The 19,179-nt window shown below is 40.0% G+C and overlaps 2 protein-coding genes across 3 annotated transcripts; one reads left to right on the forward strand and one right to left on the reverse strand.

Annotated features, from left to right (window-relative positions):
* The first annotated feature begins 3,828 nt into the window (after positions 1-3,828).
* On the forward strand, positions 3,829-17,659 carry LOC5503870 (UNC93-like protein MFSD11). Of its 2 annotated transcripts, XM_048719709.1 has the most exons (18): positions 3,829-3,977; positions 4,916-4,964; positions 5,733-5,748; positions 6,152-6,259; positions 7,191-7,270; positions 8,039-8,135; positions 8,328-8,380; positions 9,703-9,806; positions 10,819-10,859; positions 11,085-11,146; positions 11,742-11,807; positions 11,952-11,996; positions 12,202-12,279; positions 12,488-12,659; positions 14,144-14,207; positions 15,291-15,362; positions 15,784-15,852; positions 16,263-17,659. In XM_048719709.1, the coding sequence occupies exons 1-18, from the start codon at positions 3,879-3,881 to the stop codon at positions 16,347-16,349; spliced, it is 1,362 nt and encodes a 453-aa protein (XP_048575666.1). In that variant the 5' UTR covers positions 3,829-3,878; the 3' UTR covers positions 16,350-17,659. The 2 variants fall into 2 exon arrangements, with proteins under 2 accessions (XP_048575666.1, XP_048575667.1); XM_048719710.1 differs by lacking the exons at positions 15,291-15,362; positions 15,784-15,852; positions 16,263-17,659 and adding an exon at positions 14,319-15,132.
* LOC5503877 (mitochondrial cardiolipin hydrolase) lies at positions 17,184-19,170 on the reverse strand. Its single transcript, XM_032372132.2, has one exon. The coding sequence runs from the start codon at positions 18,977-18,979 to the stop codon at positions 18,329-18,331; it is 651 nt and encodes a 216-aa protein (XP_032228023.2). The 5' UTR covers positions 18,980-19,170; the 3' UTR covers positions 17,184-18,328.
* Between the last annotated feature and the right edge of the window lie 9 nt (positions 19,171-19,179).

Raw genomic sequence — 19,179 nt, forward strand, 5'->3', positions numbered from 1 at the left:
TCGGCGGTCCGCTGGCAGGGGTCGCTGGGCTGGTCGGTGTCGTGGGCGCAGGGATAGTCCCTAGGGGTCTTACGAGCAAGATGGCTAAACACGAAGACACGATGGTTTTAGCGGAGAGTAAGAAAAACTCGATCAGCGAGCTGGTCTCTAAGGCTCTACAAGACGGGCATATCTCAGACGAAGAGTTTCGGCTAATACTTCGGGAACAAGAGAGATACTACGCGCTCAAGGCCGCTATCAGAGCTCGACACGGCCTCGCATCGCGTGAGAAAAAAAGCAAGAAAGGGCCTCCCTGGAGACACGCGAAAAGATGAAAAAGAGACTGCGAGAAATTCGCGAGGAGTTCGGGAGCGAGGTGTTCGAGTAAAGCTCAGGTTTAAACGCCACGAAAGCGGCTTTGAATTTACGGCCGAAAAACGGTCGTTCCACGCACCGTAGGGTAGCGGCCCAACCCAATGCTATATATATATACACGTGTTTGCATGGCCGACCTTTAGCCACCTGCAGTAATCTTTTCCGCACTTCATCCTTCGAATGATATGCACATGTGTATATACTACAGGACAGACGGGGGTCTAATTGCAAGGTTCCCACTCGTTTCTATGAAAGGCACCAGTCCCGCCACCCTAATAGACAGCGGATTAATGATTGCTAACCATTGCTAATTATTTATCTACGCGAGGTGGTCCCGACGTAGATTGATAATTGCCAATTATTAATCTACGCGAAGTGGTCCCGACGTAGATTGATAATTAGCAATTATTAATCTACGCGGGGCCGCATCTGCATGAGACGGGGCTGGGGGGCTGGGAGGGGCACGCCGCGCCTCCCAAGCCTGGAATAGGGCTGGGGGGAAGGGGGGGTCGAAGGGGCCCAGCCCACCTCCCAAGCCTAAAATGGGGCTGGGTGGGGGGGGGGGGGCGGAGGGGCCCAGCGCACCTCCCAAGCCTAAAATGGGGCTGGGTGGGGGGGGGGGCGGAGGGGCCCAGCGCACCTCCCAAGCCTAAAATGGGGCTGGGTGGGGGGGGGGGCGGAGGGGCCCAGCGCACCTCCCAAGCCTAAAATGGGGCTGGGAGGCCCGGAGGGGCGTTTCGGTGTCTATGAAAACCCCCAGTCCCCCCCCCCCCCAAATCAACTTGATGATCAAACGTATATTCATAACTGGTGTTACAAGAAAATATTGAGTTTTGGTGGTTGATCTCAAAACCTAATAACAAAAATTCAAAACGTTCAATTAATAGATAAGGAATAAGTATTTGAAATAAAACGGTGATTTTTTGTATATATATCATTAATAAGGTATATTTTTTATCTTTTCATCTTGTTTTGCATCTGTATCCTTAAATTTGCTATTTTATGATGTGCATATTTGTTTCAAGAGTGGAAAGCTGCTACATGTAGACTAGCCAGTAGCTAACAGGAGACAGTGGGTGACGGCATTTTTTTAGCTATGGGGATGCTAATTTTGTCTCTTTGGACATGGAAATATAGTTCATACAGAATCCACAAGTCTCTATTGATCCTCAGCAAGCCAATCAGCCAAAGGTCATGCCACAATGTGAGCACCTTCTCTCTGTTAGCATCAGACAGCAGAGGATGCCAATAGGGAAGAACAAAATTGCAAGACAGATCCCGAGAATGGTGAACTCCTGATTAGGGACACCTACTCCACAAGATGGACACGACCCGCCGGCAACATAGACGTAGGTAGTCGAAGGCACGGTTGTTGCCGGGACTGGTTGGTATCCAGGGGGTGCGCCTGATTGGTAACCACCGGGCGGAGCCCCACCCTGGTACCCTGTAATACAAAATGAATGTCAAACGAGCAGGAGGGGTGGGTGGGTTTAAGAGGGTGCTGTTAACCATGTTAGAAAAGAGAACATAAAAAAGTTGAAGTAAGCATTGGTGCAATGAAGGGTAGCAATGGGTACCAAGAAATTTTGAAAGTTCGTGCCAAAATTTCGCAGTCTCAGAATCTCACTGTTTTTTAAGCAAGTCCCGGAGTCTTGTTTATTTTTTACCACCGTCTCGGAGTCTCTGATTTTTAAACGCGATCTCATGGTCCCAATTTTTTAAGATTGTATGGTGTAATCAGACCCTGCTTATAACTTTCCATATCCAGATAAACGATTCTCTACATAAAAAATTTCATCATCTAGTCTGGCCGTTTTATTGAAAAGTATGGGCTCAGAGTCTTGGATTTACCCATCTAACCCCTGCACTGGGATGGGGGGTTGATGGGTAATATGCATTCTGTAAGACAAGAAAATAACAAAGAGTTGTAGCTAGTAGGAGGGTGAAGGGGTAGGTGGGTTGTAGGGCACTCATTGTATCCTAAATGACAAGAGAACATCGAAGAGGTGTAGCTAGCACGGGGCAAGGGTGTGGCTAAAATGTACTACCTTGGTAGGGTGGGGCTGTTGCATACCCAGGCTGTGCCTGGTAGACCGGTGGTTGCTGCGGCATGTAGGCTGGTGGCAGCTTGTCTCCAGACATCTGTAAATACAGGTATCAAAAGTACAAACCATGACTCTTAGAAGCTGGAGGTGTCATGGTCTGAATATTTGAGCATGGAATGATACAGGGAGCTAACCTAATTTGAGCTTTTTCTTCTTTGCTTTTTTGCTCACATATTGTTGTCTTTGTCAACCCAGGCTCAGATATGCTCATAACCATCATAAAGCCGAGCTCACAGGGTGCACTTTGCTCACTGCCTCACAAGGCCAAAAACCCACATTTAAAAAAAAGACAATCAACCACTCCCTTCTTAATGTTTAAAATTGGAAATGTGAGGCTTATATGCAAGAAAACTTCAAAATAACCATCCACGATTGAAGTCTGATACTTTACCATTGGTATTTGATTAAAAGTATCTCAGTTACTTGCTCAAATTAACTGATGGAAATGGGTTCTTTTTGTCACTTTTTATTGTACAGTTGTGTAAAATGGTGGCATATGTGAGTGGCCTTCTTTAAATAGGAGAAAAGTTTGTCTGAGGTATGAGATGAGATGTGAGTTGAATGACTGATCAATGTCTACACACTGTGAGTTTCTGGTGTACGATAAATGCTACGATGAATGTCCTTGACATTTTGTTTAATAATCAATCTTATCTAAGTGATGAGCCAAGATATACACCTTCATGTATTTGTTCCACCCCTTCTATCCTTGGTAACCATTCCCCCCCCCCCCCCCCCCCCCCCGCCACAACCACCTCATTCAATTGTCTAACTTTAACCTTTTCACTTCCTCCTAAGATATGCCAAGCAAGTACCGCAAGCGAAAGAGCACAAGCTCATGCACGGAGAGAAACTGAATAAGCACACTAATCTTTGAAATTAAAGCAACATTCGAAACTCATTATTTCGATTTCCGCGTTTGTAGGCCGAAACTTTCGCAAAACATTCCGTGGGTTTTCCTAAACCAATTGGACCGCTAAAACCTTTCTTCTCGCCTTTAAGCCCTTCCCGAAACATGACATCTAGCAACAATCTTACCTTGTCGTCAAATAAAGAAAACAACGTTGAAAATATCCGAATTCCTATTAAAAAACACGAGCTGGGTTATGATGTTTCCCTGAAATAAAATTCTTCAAATGACGTCGTACGTGTGGCCAATCATGTGATGGTGACAAATTGCACTCCCCCGTGTAGGGAGGCTAACATTTTGAAAACTTCTACATGTAAAAGTATTTTTTAAAGCTTTTTGTCCATAATTTGAAGTAAAAAAGCTTTTCATTAGTTTAATTAGTTTTTCATTAGCTTCCATTTCCCAAAATACTTTATGGTAAGAAATAAAAGTATTTTTTTTAGTTTTCGTCCTCAGGGGTACTCGGTACGGCTATATTTTGTAGACACGGAAGAAGACTACTTTCCAAGATGGCGGGGTTGTGCGATGTCCGCTTTTGGAACGTGATTGTTATGGGTTTTTCGTTTATGTTTGTTTTCACAGCCTTCCAGACTACGTCTATTATAGAGGTATGTTATATAGCAAGCTTTAGATTGATAAAAAATTCAGGAATACATAGGTACACTGGAGTTTCGCATCAGAGAGCGCGTTCTGACATTTGAATGAAGTGTTTTTGTGTCAAAGAATCCACGATTTCACGTAACAATTTAGTATTTTAGATTTATGTGTTGTCAGAGATAAGAGGTTTATTTCTTTGTGCCAGATGCTAGCATTTTTCGGAATGAAACGGTAGTTTTATTAAACCAAACCCTCGACAAACTAGACCTCATTAAAAAGAGTAAAAAGTTGTCACTAGAGACTCGCAAAGAATCAGTCATTAATTACTTATTGTGTTTATGGTTCAATCTTTTTATTATTTTTTTCTGTCATTATATATTTTTTTGTCGTTTCCTTTTTGCCTAAAGTACTAAAGACAATGACAACTGCTGAGATTATTATAATTGGTGGTGGTGGTGGGGGGGGGGGGGTAGAGGAGGCGGGGGGGGGGCATGTTGTTAATACCCAAAGTTGACAGGAAGTTTATAAAACAATTAATGTCCTCACATTAAATGACAACTCATTCAAATAAACAAACCATGAAGTACAATCATAATACAGTACTTCCTCCACAACCAGACTCATACCCAATAAATTATTGTTTATTTTAATGTGTTATTTTATATGGTGAGCCTGGAAAAGTTAACTTTAGGATGAACTGGATATCTGGTAACTGTTCAGACAGGGAGATGTCCCTATATTGGACATACTTGATGAAAAGTCCATCAAATGTGGAGTTTTTGTTGTTGTGTTTTAAAACAACTGGTGTTTTGTTTGTTATTGGTGCTCTCAATTAGTCTCTCCTTCATCCAAAAAATATTCTGATAATAGAAACACCTTGTTATGGAGGATAATAGCATCAACCCTTCTGTTTTTCCATCCAACTAGTTTTTTGTTTCTGTGTTTTTAGCCATCAGTCCTACAAGCAGCGAGAAATGTTACAAATGGAACTTTCACAGGTATAAATAGTCTTTTTAATGTTGTAGTTTAACTCATTCATTACTATGCCCTCTTAGATGCTAATAATTTACAAATGAAACTTTCACAGTTATAAATTGGCTTTTTATGTTGTAAAGTAATAGCAAGACTGATAATTGCAGCTATTTATTCTCTTTAAAAACCTGTCAAAATACCTCTTCAGAGGAAAATTTGCAGGGCCGTAGCCGGCCTTGAAATATTGGGGGAGGGGGGGGGAATAAAGAAAGATCAAGAGAATATTGCGGGACACAGCTCTGCCCCTACTGGTCATGTCCTTATAATTTTTTTAAAATATTGGGGTGCTCCCAGTGCCCCACCCCCTGCTACGGCCCTGATTTGTACAAGCCAATGATTACCTGCTGTACAGAGCTTTATATGTCACTTGTTTACTTTGTTCCATGTGGGACAAAGTAAACGAGTGACACAGAAAGCTCTGCGCAGGTGGGTAATGATTACCTTGATAGGGTTCTATTTCTCCACGTACTGCATAAATGCTGTTTGATAAAATATAAAGTGGAAATAAGAATCCATATCTAACAATGCCTAGTTTTCAAACAAGGGCTTCTATTTATTTGCTTGTTATTTCTGTTTAAACTTAGGTACATCAGCAAAATTGTAAATTTGAGCCCTGTTTGACCTCCCCTACAAACTTTTGTAGTGACTAAGAATTTATTCAATTATCCAAACAAGAAAGTAACTCAATGACAGTAATAGACACTAATGCTTTCCCTGCTCTATTACTTTTTTAGGTGACGGATATGTCAGGTATGTAAGATAACAACTCTGAAGCAATAAAGGGATGTTTCTAGGAAATCATATGGAATAAAGCAGGATTTTAAGATTTCTGCCAGTATTTATTAGTTATGTTTGTTATTGTTTATCTATTATTTATATATAAATAGCCTTAGGGTTGTATATCACTCTATATCACTCTCCATTTTATGCTCACACAATACCAAGTCACACAAAGAATCCATTTTCATCGGTTAATTCAAGTAACTGAGAAACTTTCAATCAAATATCATTGACATGGTGTTTTGGCTTTAATCATGGGTGACAATTTGAAATGTTTTTGGCATATAAACCATTTGATTGTTAATTGTAAACCTGGTGCCGTGTTTTTGTGTGTGTGTTTTTAAAAATCTATATTCTTTTTCTCTCTACATAGTTTGGGCATTGTCTATTCTGTCTTCACATTTTCCAACTGGGTAGCACCATCTGTCGTTGGATTTTTTGGTCCCAGGGCTTCTATGATAGCTGGTGGAATCTGCTACTTGTAAGTTCACTACACTAAGCAGCATGAGAAACGCTAATGCTCCTTTGTCCCCAATAAATCATTGTTTATTTTATTTTATTTTATTGGTAACTAGTCAGGCAGGGAGATGTTCTGTTAACTGTGGACTGTGCTCCTTTTTACAGTTCCCTTTGCATAAATGCGACTTGCAATAAAGCCATTTTATTTGTAAGCAATCTGAACATTGCCTAGCCTGCTTGCAGGTGATACTTGGTGTTATCATCGCGGAAAACCCTCTCCGTTCGATGATCGAGCGGCATATTGTATTCTAAGCCGCATGGTTCCTGGGGGCGAGTGCAAAAACAGCCCTGCGTCCGTTTTTGCGCTCGCCCCCAGGAACCATGGGGCTTAGAATACAATATGCCGCCCTATCATCGAACGGAGAGGGTTTTCCGCGATGATAACACCGAGTACCGCCTGCAAGCAGGCTAAACATTGCCCACACATCGTTTATTGTCACCACCATCCTTTGAACGTTGATCCACACACTGCTGAAGGGTCCCCATGTCCCTAGAGATTGGTTCAGGGAATGATTATTTTCTTGACCTCACAAGGAGCCGGCCTGGTCTCACAGCAGCACACAGGAGATTGCCTTATCTTGGAAAACAGGGGCCAGCAAATTGTAACCTCCTTTACTGTGATGAGACCCTAGGGATAATTAGTGATATACTATTAGAAACTATTGTTTTACTTGTCCCAGAATTTTTTTGTGGTCAGCGTTCTTAAATTTTTGGTATAGTGAAACCTCAATATAACAAGATTAAAAATTACATCGATATATCGAGAATATTGGCAAATCAAGATTATTCCCCATCAAATATTTTATAGTTGAATGGACCTGAAATTGACATTATTATATTGAAAGATTTATTATATCAAGTTATTTACTCCTTAATTCATTTATATTTTCCAGGCTGTTTATTCTAGCTCTTATTGAACCCAAAACATGGACATTATACCTTGGTTCTGTTATCATTGGATTTGGAGCAAGTAGTAAGTGGCCACAGAAACCTGTACAAGTAGATCATCCATTCTTATCATTACTAATAAGTAGCAATCACACTATTAATTACGCAGAAAGCTTTCAACCCCCTCCCCCTCCTCCTTGTGTGTCCTTACCAAATAAGATAGGCAACTTTGCAAAACTCACACTCACTCCAACCTTTGGTGGTAAAAAAATTACAACAAAAAGTAATTTATTCAGTACTTATGTATGACACAGCTAGAAACATTCTATTATTTTTATTTTTATTGAAAGATATTTTCTTTTTCGTTTTATTTTGCTACCGGCTTGCTACTCCAGAAGTCACATAATCCCTTTTTAACTGAAAAATGTGCCCATGTAGCACCTTTTGGTTAATAAAGTCTATCTGTATCACAATCATATTTGTTCTTATCAATTACTACCTCTGCCTTAGAATCTTTGGCTGAATTTTGAGGCTGGCTTTAATTATAACAAAACCTACTGTAAACCAGCCAGATCACTGTCTAACATCACAGGCAAATCTAATAGAGATACCCCCTTACACACCATATAGATACTGTCTTTTTATTAAGAAATATAAAAAAAATCCAGCAAAAAAATTCTAAACTTGCCTCCCCCACCCCCTTTCTTGAAATTCTTGCTGGGCCCATCCCTGGGGATCTGCCTCTGAATATTTCTTGCGAACAGCTTTAGTGCAACCCTTATGAATTAATTTTTAAAGTCAGGTGTTTGTCTTTTGATATCTTGGTGGTCTTAACTTTCTGTGCTATGTTTAGTTATTTGGACAGGCCAAGGAAACTTCTTGACAATCAACTCAGACAAGGAGACAATGCCCAGGAACAGTGGTATATTCTGGGCTTTGCTACAGTGCAGGTATTACTCGAAGAACCCTTGTTAGCTATCCTTTGTTATTGTTTTCATTTTATATTGGATGACACATAGTGCAAAGAAATCTCAAAATAACCATCTAAAAAATTATCCAGTTTTATTGTTATGTCACTACCAATACAGTAGCTTCCCCAAATCAGCCGATAAAATGTATCCTTTTTTATACTTCTTTCACAGCCTTTTGTTTGGAAATCTGTTTGTTTACTTCGAGTTCAAGGGTTCTACTATAGGTATGTGTTTGATTTGTGCACAGAACAGAGATCAAGCAATAGGGGACTTGAGCTAAGAGATCATGTGACTGTTTGTGTGGCAAACTAGCAGGCACTCAGGCTTTAAGCGGCAAAATAACAGCAACAAAAAGGAACTTACTCAGCTTTTACAGAAAAAAGCCAGAATTCATTTTTTCCAGAAATGATTTAGTTTCATTTAAAGATTTTATTTTTTCAACATTTTTTGGTGTGATTTTTTGTTTGATTTTTTGTTTGTTTTGAATTTGCCACCCAGAAAGGTCACATGATCTCTTAGCGCAAGTCCCCTATTAATAGGAGACATTGTGAAACATTTTTTTTGGACCCACATGGCTGCTATTACTTCACCTTTTATCTGATTAGCTAATCACGTACATGAGGCATGTCAGAAACATGAATTAGTTGCACCACACCTTAGTAAACAAAGAGAGTTCTACTTGATAAACACCTTGTATAACGTTGACTTGATGAACACTTTGTATAACGTGATTTGATAAACACCTTGTATAACGTTGACTTGATAAACACCTTGTATAACGTTGACTTGATAAACACCTTGTATAACTTGACTTGATAAACACCTTGTATAACATTGACTTGATAAACACCTTGTATAACGTGACTTGATAAACACCTTGTATAATGTGACTTGATAAACACCTTGTATAACGTGACTTGATAAACACCTTGTATAATGTGACTTGATAAACACCTTGTATAATGTGACTTGATAAACACCTTGTATAACGTGACTTGATAAACACCTTGTATAACGTTGACTTGATAAACACCTTGTATAACGTTGACTTGATAAACACCTTGTATAACGTTGACTTGATAAACACCTTGTATAACGTGACTTGATAAACACCTTGTATAATGTGACTTGATAAACACCTTGTATAACGTTGACTTGATAAACACCTTGTATAACTAAGAGGCTAAAGAATATGCTGACTTAACTTTAATTTGGACTTATGTGCACAATGCCCCTTTATCTCAGGCACCCAATTGCCTTAGGTTATTTAAGGTCTGCATTCTTATATATTATTTTTGTTTCGTTTTGACACATCCCTTTTATAAGACAATGCCACTTTTCTAAGGAAGTTGCAAGGGGTGTCCATTATTTGGAGGTTTTACTGTTATTTTTGTATCAGAAGTACATGTCAATTTGTAAATAAATATTAAATGAATTGAGAGCTTATCATTGGTGGATCATTGACCAAGACATGTTGATGTTATACTTAGAACTAGGCCAGACACACAGTTTTATTCATCCAGTAAGTTATCCATGTTTATTCTAGATGATGCAACCAGAAGGACGGTCTTCATTGTCTTTAGTGTTGTCTGTGGTATTGGCATAGGAATGATGTTTCTCATGCGAAGAGTTCAACCCAGCACTAAACAGGTATCAGGTATCATCCCCTACACAGCCCCACCCATCCCCTACACACCCCAACCTATCCCCTACTTCCCCCACCCATCCCCTACACAGCCACCCATCCCGTACACACCCATCCCCTACACACCCAACCCATCCCCTACACACCCCTACCCATCCCCACCCATCCCCTACACAGCCCCACCCATCACCTACACACCCCACCCATCCCTTACACACCCACACCTATCCCCTACACAGCCCCACCCATCCCCTACACACCCCCACCTATCCCCTACACAGGCACACCCATCTCCTACACAGCCACACCCATCCCCTACACACCCATGCATCCCCTACACACCTACCCATCCCCTACACACCCTCACTCATCCCCTACACACCCCCACCCATACCCTACACACCCCACCCATCCCCTACACACCCTCACCCATCCCCTACACACCCATCCCCTACACACCCCCACCCATCCCCCACAAATCCCACCCATCCCCTACACACCCACACCCTTCCCTTACACACCCTTCCCTTACACACCCCCACCCATCCCCTACACACCCCCACACCCTTCCCTTACACACCCCCACCCATCCCCTACACACCCCCACCCATCCCCTACACACCCCCACCTATCCCCTACACACCCATCCCCTACACACCCCACCCATCCCCCACAAACCCCACCCATCCCCTACACACCCCCACCCATCCCTTACACACCCACCCATCCCCTACACACCCTCACCCATCCCCTACACACCCATCCCCTACACACCCCCACCCATCCCCCACAAACCCCACCCATCCCCTACACACCCCCATCCATCCCTACACACCAACACCTATCCCTTATACACCCCCACCTATCCCCTAGACCCCCTACCCAGCCCATTCACACAAACATCCCCTACACACCCCCACCCATCCCCTACACACCCCCACACATCCCCTACCCACCCAGGAGGATATTTCCTCAAGAATGTTGTAGCATTTGTTGTAAATATTATATCTTTTTTAGTTGACAACTCATCATGAGGATGCACATTATAGATCCGAGAGGTTGGTGTTTTATTATTCACATGTTAACTCCTAGGCTGTCTCTTTCCATGTGTAGGTGTGTGTTTCTATTAATTGTTGCAAATCATTGTAGAAATTGCCAAATCCAAAAAGTTTTTTATTATTCTTATTTTCCTTTCTGGGGGAGCCAGTTTTGGGCCTTTTTTGGATAGGTAGTAATACATCCTCATAACTTTCTTATTGTGACATGTTTATGCCTGACTTCAGCGATTCTTATCAAGATAACTCAGATGCATCTCCAAAGAATTCAGGAGTCATCCAGGCATTTTGTAAGTGTATGTCACTGTAGTGTACCCTGATTAAGATAAGCTAGAATGACAGGAATTGGGTATTAGGGAGAAGGGACTCAATCCCAGTCATTCTCCTCCCATATGTGACAGTGTGAATCACTTTATTTGTATGTGTGTGTGTGTGCACAAGAAATGAGGACAGCTGAAAGAAATATTGATTTAACAATATTGGCTTAGGTGCCATGGGGACAAGAAAACATGGAAACAATGTTAAGCCAAATGTCTTTATTTATTTGGTATGACTGGAAAGATTACAGAAAAGCTGTAGAAAACTAGGTGGTCTGTATAGGCATGGTACAATCAGGGAAATAAATAAAACATGCGGTTGAAATTGTGTGATTTTCGCCACTGTGGAAACAGAGTACCAGTAAACTACTCTGTTTTCACAAAAGCATTAAACATACCATTTTATCATTTTCCTTGCCTATTTCCCAACCTTTGGCATATAACAGTACATAAGGTTTAGACATTGATTTTATAGTTGAAGGCTGATTCTCACCTTTCTCAAAAATGTTTTTTTTCTACCATTCATTTTTACTACAATCTCTGTACCTAGTGCATTCTGTGTTTTCAGTGACATCAATTCGCCTCTTCATTACAAGAGACATGATGTTGCTGAGTTTGTGTTTTGCCTACACAGGTAATGTGGCATATCATTTCTGCAGGACATACCACAAACCTTACAATTATTTTATGTTATGTTAATATATATTCCTGAAAAGTTCATCTTCACCTTCTATTGTGCCTTTAAAAAATGCTTTAAACTCTTCTCCTCTTCTCTTAGGGCTAGAGTTGACATTCTTCAGTGGTGTCTATGGAACATGTGTTGGTATGTATGCTGCTGCTGATGATACTGTTGATTGGGATGATAATTTGACTACTTTAGTAACCCCTCCGTTACTTCGTAGTAGGGCATTGCTTGTAACCAAATAAAAACTTCAGATTTGGTACTTTAGTATAATGTTATTTTAAATGCTGACAATGAAACTATTTATAGCCTTTTGTTAATGTCCTGTTGTTTATGTCATTTTTAGGGAACACTCAACAACTACCAAATTCAAAGAAGCTTATCGGCTTAACTGGAATGTTCATTGGGGTTGGGGAGATAATAGGTAAATAAAGACCTTTTTATTTTCTGAGTTATCGTTTTAAGAAATTATTAATGAACCATTAGAATTAGCATGTGTAAGACATAGTTCCATGATGCACCTTGATATCTAGTTAAACAAGTTTTTATTTTTTACGTGGGCCAATTCAATAATTATTTCAATGACTATATAGTAATGATCCACAGTAGTTTATTCATTGACTTTCTTCTAGGTGGACTTACATTTGGAATTTTTGGCAAGAGGACAAACCGGTTTGGCCGGGATCCCATCGTCCTGTTTGGACTGTTTATCCACTGGGTTGCGTTCATCCTCATTTTTCTCAACATTCCTTCTGATGCTCCCACCGGTGGAACAATGAAGGTTGCATATCTACATGCTCCAAAGTGAGTCGAGAAAATTCCCTATATTATGTCAAACCCCACAACCACATCGTCATCATCATCAATATCATAATCATCATCCACATCGTCATCCTCATCACCATCATCATTATCGTCATTACCATCACCATCATCACCATCATTATGATTATCGTTATGATAATGATAACTATTATAATAATCACCATTATTATCATTACCCTTAACACCGACATCATTATCATTCCCATGGTCATTTTTAACTAGGAATACAAGTTATTGGAGGGACTTCAGTGTCACTCGATCGTCAGATCGTTGGATTGTTGGATCGATCATCCGTAAACTTTTTGTGGTCTTTCTGTGCTTTTGCAACACAGCAATTTTTAGATCTTCCTTTAAACTTCCAGTGACTAACTTCCGGTTAAAGCTTGGTACTATAAAACAGCCTTGTCATCAACCTGTGGCTGCTACGGTCATCACGTATTATAGCCGTAAATTATATATAAGCTAGTTTTTACAAAAAAGTCTTGGATGTGGGTTGAGCGTGCGCATGCGCCTTCCTCACTGACGTCAATCGATCTTCTACGGTTCAGTCCAATGCAAGTTGTTAGTTTACAAAACAAGTAAAATGCTAGCAAAGCTTTTAATTATTCTTCTTCTAGTACTTGAAGGTTCGCGTCTCTGGGTTTTCGTGTTATTTGTTTGAATTTGTGCTGAAAGAGCCGATATCCAAAGCTGCGACTTTTAAAGTCAGAGAAACACAAGGGAAAAGCCTCTGTTAGCATGGCCTTTCTTTGCAGGGTAATAAAAGAAAGCCTCTGTTTGCAGGTCAAGAAAAATAGTATGGACTTCCATAAGTTGTTTTTTCCATAAAAAAGGGCTAAATATCAAACAAAACTCGTTTAAACACACTTATTCATCAAGAAACGATCAATAACGATTATTTGCGAATTTCTAGAATGTTGACATGCTTAAAATACATATGACTGTAGCTTGATTAATTATGTCGGGTATTTAACTTCTGTTTCCGTAGAGAATAGGGCGAAATTTGACATGCTAGCAAAAGCAGTTCGAACGGTGAGATACCAATTAGGATAAAAGCTAATTTTACTCAGAGGTTACTTCTGCAATGCTTCAGTGGTGTAGTGGTTCTGTTGCTTGTCTAAGTCATCAGAGACCGGAGGTTCGATCCCTACTTGTTCCTTCTAATTTTTTTTTTTTTTACTTTTTATGATAATAATAAATAATAAATAGAACAGTTGTTCTTAGTGTTTTATCACATCGAAAAGAAAGGACATTGTTATGTACTCCCAGCATCTTGGATGTGTTCATCCTTTGTTCAAAATTAATCCTGTATATGTTTTTTGCACACAAGAAAATAACTAAAAAACAAATTTGCATTCACGAGGTGGCTCACAGAGCCCTTCGATTATTATATATACCTCTTGCCCAGAAAATCTGAAATATTGATTGTATGTTCAACACTGATACTTATTATTGTCTTTCAGTCAGTATGTGGTTCTACTTTGTGGTTTTCTTCTTGGTTTAGGAGATAGTAGCTATAACACTCAAGTGAGTACAGCTCTGTTTTCATAATAGCATATTTGCTTTGTTCACACTAGCAGCAAATCAACGTATCCAGATACCAACCTGATGTTACTCATGCTCTACCTTTTTCCTCAGATATACTCCCTTCTTGGGTCTACTTACTTTGATATTCCACACGATCTGCCATTTTTCTCAGATATATCCCATTTTTGAGTCTACCCTGATATTCCACATACTCCTTGGGTCTACTTATCCTGATATTCCTCATGCTCTACCTTTTTCCTCAGATATACTCCCTTCTTGGGTTTACTTACCCTGATATTCCACACGATCTGCCCTTTTTCTCAGATATATCTCATTTTTGGGTCTATCCTGATATTCCACATACACCCTTCTTGGGTCTACTTATCCTGATATTCCTCATGCTCTACCTTTTTCCTAAGATATACTCCCTCCTTGGGTTTACTTAAGCTGATATTCCACACGATCTGCCCTTTTTCTCAGATATATCTCATTTTTGGGTCTATCCTGATATTCCACATACACCCTTCTTGGGTCTACTTATCCTGATGTTTCTCATGCTCTGCCTTTTTCCTCAGATATACTCCCTTCTTGTTGGGTGTACTTATCCTGATGTTTCTCATGCTCTGCCTTTTTTCTCAGATATACTCCCTTCTTGTTGGGTCTACTTATCCTGATGTTTCTCATGCTCTGCCTTTTTTCTCAGATATACTCCCTTCTTGTTGGGTGTACTTATCCTGATATTCCACATGTTCTGCCTTTTTCCTTAGATAGACTCCCTTGTTGGGTCTACTTATCCTGATGTTTCTCATGCTCTGCCTTTTTCTTCAGATATACTCCCTTCTTGTTGGGTGTACTTATCCTGATATTCCACATGTTCTGCCTTTTTCCTCAGATAGACTCCCTTCTTGTTGGGTCTACTGATCCTGATGTTTCTCATGCTCTGCCTTTTTTCTCAGATATACTCCCTTCTTGTTGGGTGTACTTATCCTGATATTCCACATGTCCTGCCTTTTTCCTCAGATATACTCCCTTCTTGTTGTATGTCGTTACCATGATATTGCTCGTGCTCTGCTTATTCCTCAGATATACTCCCTTCTTGGGTTTGCTTACCCTGATGATAGCGCTCCAGCCTTTGCTCTGTTTAAATTTGTTCAGGTGAGCTAGTGGTACAGTACTTGTGGAATGAGTGAAACCTACAATCCAAAATTTGTTCATTGTAGCTGATTTTGTAGCTGCACTACCGCATGTAAACTACAAAAGAGGATTGGCAAATAAAATGTCTATGTGCAACAATAGTTTGCAAACTGCATTATGCACAGCAAGTACAGTATATACCATTTAGTTACAAACTGTAGTATATGAACCATATACCAATTGGTTACATCTCATTATCATGCATTTTTCTGAACATAAACTAGAGGTTTGGGAGGAGTACAATAAGCCTAAGCGATTTTTGTTTGCTAACATTCAATTTGGCTCTGCCTCTGAAACTTATTACTGTGATAAAAGAAAATGTTCAATCATGTTTACTTTGCATCTGAATATGTATAAAGTATCCTTTTTTTTTCTTTCGCAGTCTGGTGCAGCAGCGATAGCTTTTTTCTACAGCCTCAAGCTCCTGCTAGAGTGGCAGCTACTTATTCTAGTAAGTTTCTAATGAATTATCCTCTACTACACAAAATATTTTTAGGAAATGTTCATTATATACCCTGAGGGGGTAGACTTGGGCGTAGACTTTGACTCAGGACACCTTAATGTTTCAGGGGTCCCCTGTTTAATTTTTTATATTTTTTAAAGCCCCTCCCTCCTCTGAAGGTGGTTTAAAATTTTTGAAACCCCTAACCCCCCCCCCCCCCCCCCACCAAACACACACCCACTAATAACACCTCATTCCTCTCATGGTATTTAATGAATAATGGGCTTAGAAAGCATCTCAGGCTATCAACCTTCTTCTCAATTTTGTGCCAGTTATATTAAGGGCTCCCAGAGATCTCTATTCCAGGCTATATGTTACTCCTTATATTAACTGCAATATACTTTTTTTTTAATTTCTAGGTAATATGGTCCCTTCTGGGTACAAAAGGTTTCTTCCTGGTTGAGTGGAAGTACAGAAGAACAGAAAGTTATTCTCGCATTCAATGATTGACATCCTGTGAAGGATTTGAGATGATTCTTGCATCTTTATTACTTATGACCATAGGCACATCTTCAAGGGGATGGGTTGGGTGGGGTCCACCTTTCCACTAAGACTTATAGAAATGCATTGGCAGTAACTGGCAGCTCTTATCTTAACTTATGTTAAAGATTAACCATAAGTGGATCCAACTGGATTATAGGTTGGGTGTGGGGGAGGTGGTTGGCATTAGCAGTTTTTTGTCTTGAAAAAAGGTGTATTGATAAAGAGAGGCAGTGGCGTAGCCAGGATTTTAAACAGGAGGGGCCTAAAATTGACGTTCAAGGCATTTTCTCCTGTATTGTAGATAATGTCTCTTCCATTTACTGTATTTTTTGGCTGCTAAAGGAGGGCTACGCCCCTGAGAGAGGACCTATCGGACCTATCCCTCTAGGAGGACTTTCCAGAAAAGTAGAGGGGTGTTGTCCCATCTTTTAGGATAAGGTGTTGAAGGATTTTTTCAATTTTGCTATCTCTTAAGGTATAAAATTCAACTGCTATTCCTAAGGACGTGTTTATTGTTTTTTTGCTGATTCTGTTATCTCTTAGGGTTAAAAATTCCTTTGACCACACCCAATTTACTATTTGCTTTTAGGGGTACGGATTTCTGTTGACCACACCAAAATGCTATCCCTAAGGGTTTAAATTGATTTTGCTGACAATCACCCCCATAGTAGTGTTATATTTTGTATGCTCTTTAGTGGAAGGGAGAGAGGGAAGGTTTTGGAAAATACTGGCTCTAGAGGGGCACTTTTTCCCCACCTCAAAAAGTGTGGGTATGGTACATATAGAGACAAATAAACTTACAGTTCTTATAACCTTTTCATTAATATATATATATCAATATATTTTAAACATAGTGATTTTTTTTACAGTGGAGCATCAATGCCTGCATAATTAAACAATGTCAATTACCCATTGTTTATCATTGAAAATTCAGCCGTTCATTTGCAAGAAAACTTCAAAATAACAATCTAAAAATGAAGGCTGATATGTTATTGACAATATATGATTTATAAATATCTTGGTTACTCTATTGAATTATACGATGAAAATGGATGCTTTGTGTCACTCGGGAGAAAAAAAACATCTGACTTTGGGGAGAAAAGTGTTGACTGGCCCTCCCCTTGTGAATTTTTCCCTGGATCTCCCAGAATGCTTTGCAATCCACAAAGGCATCCAAGTGGTTTTACAAGCCTTCAAGGAGTAGACATTGTTGTATTGAGGTCATGGAAATGAACCTGGAGGATCAAAATAAAGGTATCTATTTGTGTTTTGAGCTGTGTTTGCTGATCTCTCTCCCTTGTGTGGTATTTTGAGCGTTTTATTGAGAGAGGTGATTCTGCTTTTCTTTCCTTGTTCGATTTGAAATTTGTCAAAGAACCTGTGCTATTATTTGTTTTAAGAGTAGATGCCAACACACTGGTTGGAAGCATATCTTCAAGACCATTTATCCCTGGGTCAATGTGTTAAAAGAGAATTAATTTATACTGTATGTCCTAGAATTGTCAGGTTTGAATATGAAGTCAGTCAAACTCTTACTTACAGCAATTTTGAACAAGTGTGAACTGTCGTCTACATAAGGAGTTCAAACTGTTTAATTGCTTTCTGGCTGTTGTTCTCTGGTTAGTTAAAGCTTGGTGGGGAAAATGCAGGATCATACGGCACTTAGCAGACAAGTTAACTTCTGGTTGATTATGTAAAAACAGAGTCTGGAAGTTTGTTTGAGAATGTGACTGATGATTTATGGTAGGTGGCCTGTTAAATAGCATGGATTGTAATAAATTATTTTGTCTCTTGTTGGGTGAGGTTTTTGTCAGCCCTTTGGAAGTAAACTAGTGGGATTGCCACTTTAAGTTTTGGATAACATTAAACATAAAGGCTTTTGATTGGTTGGGTCCATAGTGTATTTTTCCCCCAAAAATTGGAGAGTTTGACATAAGATAGATCACCTCTTGCTCGGATCATACTCTTCCCAAAGTTTGTTGAACTCTTGGCTAAACTTTCTCACAAGTTCCCTTTCATAAGTAATAACCACGTTCTCCCTATTTCCAGTCACCGCCTGGCGTGTCCAGTTAAACGAACCATTGGCCAGCACTTCCCCATCAACAATGGCAAACTTGTGGTGCATAAAAAACGACGATAAATCATTCCTTACTTGGATACCTTCTCTTCGGAATTTTTCTATCTGTGATCCGCTGGAGCCTATTTGTTCGCTATCGGTAAGGACACGAATTACGACGCCACGTTTGTGCATTTGAATCACAGCATCTGCTAGTTCGAAACAGTTGATTGTGAAAACACAAACATCTAGCGTACGTCTGGCTTTAATAAGGACATCTATGAGTCTGCTTAGGGATGTGACCTCGTGTGCGTAAGAGCATCGATCTCTGGAACAACCGCCATCTGAGAGGAACTGACGGCATGCTATTTTTTTATCAGGGAAAAAAAGCACTTCCGATTTCTTGATTCCTTCTGTTTGATTTTCACGATTCGATTCGAGTGATTTCTTGAGGTAGTCAAATATGGAATATACTGCTTGCGATGCAAGGACGATGAAAACACAAAGCCGAACTTTTCCTATCATACCGTCCGCCATTTTGAATTTCTGTTGTCTTTTCTACCGCTGACATCGACACCGCGGCAGAACGACTGCGCTGACATCAGTCGATCAAGGAACTCTAAAACACAGGAAACCCAAATAAACGGGAAACGGTGCCGACCTAGCCTGCGTGCAGCGGCTATGCCGACCATGTTCATAACAATTTTGAGTTCCAAAACGCTGAGCGCTGCTGTGCT

Source organism: Nematostella vectensis, chromosome 12 (genome assembly GCF_932526225.1).
Source record: "Nematostella vectensis chromosome 12, jaNemVect1.1, whole genome shotgun sequence".
Taxonomy (NCBI): domain Eukaryota; kingdom Metazoa; phylum Cnidaria; class Anthozoa; order Actiniaria; family Edwardsiidae; genus Nematostella; species Nematostella vectensis.